General features: G+C 24.8%; 1 protein-coding gene across 1 annotated transcript in view; it reads right to left on the bottom strand.

The window, feature by feature from the left end:
• Positions 1-5,365, bottom strand: part of LOC100160572 (WD repeat-containing protein 74-like) — a 7,620-nt gene extending 2,255 nt beyond the window's left edge. The window contains 5 exon segments of the mRNA NM_001163227.1: positions 492-598; positions 2,490-2,588; positions 2,744-2,951; positions 3,013-3,220; positions 5,243-5,365. Coding sequence (NP_001156699.1) covers positions 492-598; positions 2,490-2,588; positions 2,744-2,951; positions 3,013-3,220; positions 5,243-5,294 — 674 coding nt within the window. The 5' untranslated portion in view covers positions 5,295-5,365.
• Between the last annotated feature and the right edge of the window lie 635 nt (positions 5,366-6,000).

Here is a 6,000-nt window from a genome sequence, read left to right as displayed (position 1 = left end):
GTCCTCTTAACTAATGAAATTATATATTCAGTTTAACCCTTTTTAAAAATATAATATTGTCATATAATTTTAAAAATTGGGTTATTCGAACTCAAACTACTATAAATTTATTATTTTAGTTAAATTTAATTGAAGACAATAAGACTTGCCACTACTCAGTCTACATTTAAATCTATTACACAAAAATCAAATATGTCATTATATTATATTTATTTTAATTAAAAGAAACAAATAACATTTCAAATAAACAAAGATTTGTGCAAAAACTAAAAAAAAATACTAACATTTTCATCATATAAAACATCATTTTTAAAATGTATATTAATTATTAAGACAGTTAATCATAATATTAAATTAAAGCACAAGTCTCAGAGTACTGTAGTATAAATTATAAATATAGAACCGTAAACTGCCCTTTTCATGTAAAAATTATTTTATGTTAATTGGTACTCAGTGTCATACCGTTAAATAATACTTCATAATATACTTACTAATCACTGTAATCTGGCATAGTCCTTAAGCTAACAAAACCTGTGTTTTCAGCTTTACAAGATGCTACTGGTCTTCTTTGACTAGACAATGGATCATGTAAATCGACCTATAATTTAGAAGCAAATTTAAAATTACTCATTAGTAATTGATAATTTATATTAATAAAAATCAAAAGTTGGTATCTGTATCAATCGAGAACTGATAGACCGATTTGAGTCATTTTTTTTTTTATTATTAAACATCCCTATACTCCAAATGGGTTTTTTACAGAAAGAAAATAGGAAAAGTTGCAAGAAAATTGGAAAATTTAGGAAAAGCATTTCCATGTGATTTTCGTAAGTAGTATAAATTGTTACCATTGGTTGCATAACATTATTTTTTGCTAAAGAAAAATAATATTATTATTTTTAGTATTTTTAGGGTAGCCATTGATTAAATATTATATTATAATTTAGGTACCTACTAGGTATATAATTTATTTATTTATTTATAAATTAACTCTCTTTAAGTGTATAGCCAGTTCTTACCACCATACCTATTAATTAAGCTATAAGAGAATAAAGCTCTCCATAAACCATTACCTAGATTCTAGGTATTAAGTAATACCTTATCTTTAGATTGATTTAAGAGGACGTGATACCCGCATGTGTTGTTTCCGTCTTACAATTGCGTAACATAGAAAAATTCATGCTCAGCACATCATGTTTAGCTCCGTTAGTTTAAAAATTAGAGTGAATTGACCCCTTATTAAATTTAAAGGTAAGATTATTATCTAGGGCATCTCATATGCTTTTTGTTATATTTTAATTTTAAAACAAGGTATAAATATTTTAAGATCTACAAACAATTTTGTAATAACTTGCTTTAAAATTAAAATATAACGCCTATGAGATGCCCCAGATAATAATTTAACAATTCACTCTAATTTTTAAACTAACAGAGCTAAACATGATCTGATGAGTGTAAAATGTGCTATAATGCTCACTTGTAAGACGTAAACAACAAATGTCTGTGTACCGTCCTAAAAACTTTATTCATCCATATTAAATATCAGATATTTAGATGTATTTTGAATTTAATACAAAATTGTTTGTTTGTTAAATTTGGTGAAGTTTGACATAGACTACAAAATTGTACTAATTGGATAAGTTACAATTGGTGAGCATTTCGTACTTGGAAATTTTGTAATATAACAAAAAAGATTAATATAGCCAAATACACAGAAGATAAAAGATATGCAAAGTTACAACTATTATTATACTATGCTCCATTGTCGTATTACTATTTGTATAATTTGTGAACATACATTTATTTGTAGGAGTTTTTTATTGTGTACTTAGGAAGAAAGACCTTTGCAATATAAATGTTTTGTATCGGTAAATAAAAAGTATTAATTACTCTGATCCCTACCAGAGGTAAGACTTCAAATGTCTAGTTATATTTCCTGTCCAAAATTTGTTTTACACTAACTAAACATAATATTGATTAATTCATTATATATTTGTTTAGATACTTAACAGTGGAAACAGTGTAGTACATTTATTTATTTATCACTAACAATGTTTAAATATTTTGAAGTAAAAAGTATAAATTAAAACATTACAAATAAGATCAACATTTTTAAATATTTTCATTAATTGATTCATAACTTAAAGCTTATGGGTTTTTGCAATGATTTTCTCAAGGTTTTAGTCATTATTATCTACATAATATAACAGCTTATATGAAAATAATTTCTTGTAAATGCAATTTTAATTTTAGTATTTACCAAATTGTATAATTTAACCATCACATTTATTAATTTGTATTTATATGTATGATGTGTCAAATATGATTTCTTATTAAATATAATATGATTTTATTGATAGAAATTATGAAAATATTTTTTTTAATGGATTGCTTCAATTAAGTTACAAGATATAATTTATTTTTTAGTCTTTAATTTCTAAAAATGTTTATACTTATTGTTTATAAACAAATTACAAATTAATATTTACCACTCCATGTCTGTGTGAAACTACTGCTTTATTGTTATTAAAAAATTGAATATCAGACACATAACAAGGCAATTTGAGTTGAAGCATGTCTGGTTTAGGCTGAAAATAATAAAAACAAAATAAATAAAAACCTTTAAAACTATTGATTTAATATTAAGTAGGTACATGTTATTAACAAAATTTGTACTATAACTCGAAAAAAGTAAATACGTTTACAATATTTAAAAGAAACAGAAAATAAAATTAAGACTTACACTTTTAGCAGTAAATTCAACCTTTCCCGTTTCCAAGTCCCATATTTTTAACGGATTTTCATTTCCTCCTGTTGCAAATTTATCTAATGTAAGAACTTCTCTAATACATGATAAATGTGATCCAGCGCTTAATTTTTCCGAAACAATTTTAGATTGTTTGATAGGTTTAACCACCACCATTCCATTGTTCACTCCAGCAATTAAAACACTTATTATAAAACATAAATTATTAATAATAAAACACAAAATATTTATCATAAATTACTTACTTATTTTTTTTAAATACACCAATAATATTTCCTGATTCTCTAATGATATATTTCTTAGACATTTTCTTATTTTTCAAATCGAATAATAACATTTTTCTTTTTGAGCTTATTATAATTTTGCTTTCATCATAAACGCTAAGGTTATTGAGCGTTAAAGATGCATCTAATAAATTTATGTATTTAAACTTATTATTTTTAAGTTCAACACCTGTTAAGACAAACAATTTTAAGACATGTTAAATAACAATTTTAACAATCTGCCAAGCTACTCTAAAATTATTGTTAGTAAATAAATCTAACTATTTATTTTTAAAACCAAGAAACTTATTAACTTGGTTAGATATCCGAATAGCAATAGAATATTAATACAATTTCCAGTTGTAGAACTTATCTCAATAACAACAAAAGTCATGTTTATATTTTTTGTTTTGCTTCCAATTGTCCCAATTGTCCAAGCAATTGTCAATAACCAATAAGAATTATAATTTATTACTTTAAACTTTATAAATGTAGTAGATACTTAAATTTACCCATTTACTTAGTAGGCAATTCTTACTAATAGGAATAATCCTTGGAATAATTAAAGTATATATCGAGTTATGTATGCAATAAAATAATTCTATGACAATTTTATTTCCATCAAGTTAACTTAAAATAATAAAACTAATATTAAATTTATGGAGAATTCTCAATGATAAATATTTACTATTTAGATACTTATTTAAAGAAAACAATAAACAAAGATATATAATTTACAAAAATACAAAATCTAAAAAATATTTTATTTATTTAGCAAATACTTACCGTAAATTAAAGTTCTAATGAATATTAATAATAATAAACATGTACCTACAATGTTAATCAACAATCAAATTGTTGTGCCAAGGACTAGATGCATACTTAATTACTAAATATGAGAAGTACATTTTAAATGAATCAAAAATGATTAATTAGGTACATACAACTTGCAAATTGAATAGAAATTAATTTTACATATTGTCAACATTAATTAATGTATATTACTAAAAAAAACCAATGGTCTGATTTTTGGTGATATAACATAACTTTTTTAAACATTTTGAGGAAATATAAAAAAAATAATATTGTGAAGTACTAGGAAATTATTATTACAATAATAATCAAATTTTATAGTTTTTAAGCTTGAATATATAGTAGCAGGGTGTATATATGATATGTGATGGGTGTAAAGAAAGATGATAAATATTATATACACATAATGAGTATATGACATATTATGAATACAATAATATTATATCTGCATATATTATGTCTAAATTGAGAAAGATCTGTATATGGGCATTATAATCCCACATAATTATATTTTTAAAATTCCAATGTGAGAGGAAGGGCTGGGAACACATTGTCAGTAATCTCTAAAAATCTCTGATAGTATTTAATATTTATAGATATTTCAGTTACAGCAGTTAGGTTTAGTATTGTAATTTGAGTTGTAGGACACAGATAAAAATCTAAAACGACATTATTGACAATATTGTACCATATTTTTATAGCTAGTTTAGTAAGATGGCAATTGTATTGAGATAAAAATGTAAGTGGAAATTAATTTGCAATCGACGAGAGTAATTTTTTGTTCAGTTATGTGAGCTGGTAAAAACGTTTACCCCATGCTATTAATTATTTAAATGACGCCACTGATACACTGATGGTACTATCCTACATCCCTAAAACTAACTTCATTTGTATAGGTATATAATATGTATTAAATATCAGTACAAAAGTCATGATATTTATCTATAAGACACTTATCGACGCTTATCGAGATAATCCACCTAATTCATTAATATAGTTAGTTACTGACGTTACTGTTGATCTTTTATACTGCCTGCGATATTATTTTATCGTAAAAAGTATTAATTATGATTACATTTTAAATAAATGATGCGGTGTCAATTTTGTTGACTGAACAATGAATATTTAAATACTATCACATCCTAAAGGTATGGTTTATACTTGTCGTCTGTATTAACGATAACAGATCAGGTTAGTTATATTTATTAACTATTTAGTATCAATACATTAACTTAGTTAATTAATGTATACAATTCTTAACGACAAATTACTAATTTCCTCGCACTCATATGAGTTTGGAAATTAAGAAATTATTTTAAATTACCGGTACACTTGTTGGTCACTATCAAAATCGGCATTAAACAAATTTATTAGCATAACAAATAACTTTAATTATTACCTTTTAACATCCCATTGCTGAACCCAATTATCGCATCGTAAGTCCAATCCATTTTGAATAAATGTATAAAAAACAAGGATTAAAAAAATTCGGTCCTCAAAAGCGGCGAATCGAATTTTTATTATGCGGTCTCTTATCACACGTCGCGAACACTAGCGTTATCGAAAACCACGTGCTTGTAGTTGTTTGGAAACGACGTAAATTTATTGATTACTCTGCGTCGACTGGAAAACATTATTTTTACCTCCATGATTTAACAACAACAATTACGGCCACCATGACTTCACAAAGTATTTTTTATTATTTGTAAAAAGGACCAGTAAAAACTGTAGGCTTGACAGGCTGGTAATTGTTTGTGTTTGTATACGATTATAGGTACATAATATTATACATGAAATAAGATAAAATTCGTCGAAATCACGAAAATTTTCCAAATTATTTTATTAGAAAGTTATAAAAATGTTCTTTTTACATCTAACATTTAAAAATTAAAGACAAGATTCCTCATTAGTTTTTCTACCTTCATAAAAAAAATCTTACAAAATATAAAAACACGGTTTTTTTAATTTAACTATTTCAAGTTCAAATATTGACGAAATTAGATCCTTAAACGATGAATAACAATTTAAGTTATTTAAATTACACTCATTCGGAATGTCCAATTTTCAATTTTAAAGGACTTTAAAATTAAGATTGTTTTTCAAAAATCTCGTGAAATAATTGCATAGCATTTGTTTTTATTTTTGTCATACCTATCT

Source organism: Acyrthosiphon pisum, chromosome X (assembly GCF_005508785.2).
Source record: "Acyrthosiphon pisum isolate AL4f chromosome X, pea_aphid_22Mar2018_4r6ur, whole genome shotgun sequence".
Classification (NCBI taxonomy): domain Eukaryota; kingdom Metazoa; phylum Arthropoda; class Insecta; order Hemiptera; family Aphididae; genus Acyrthosiphon; species Acyrthosiphon pisum.
Note: the sequence above shows the minus strand (reverse complement) of the source record. Positions and strands in the feature narration are given on the sequence as shown.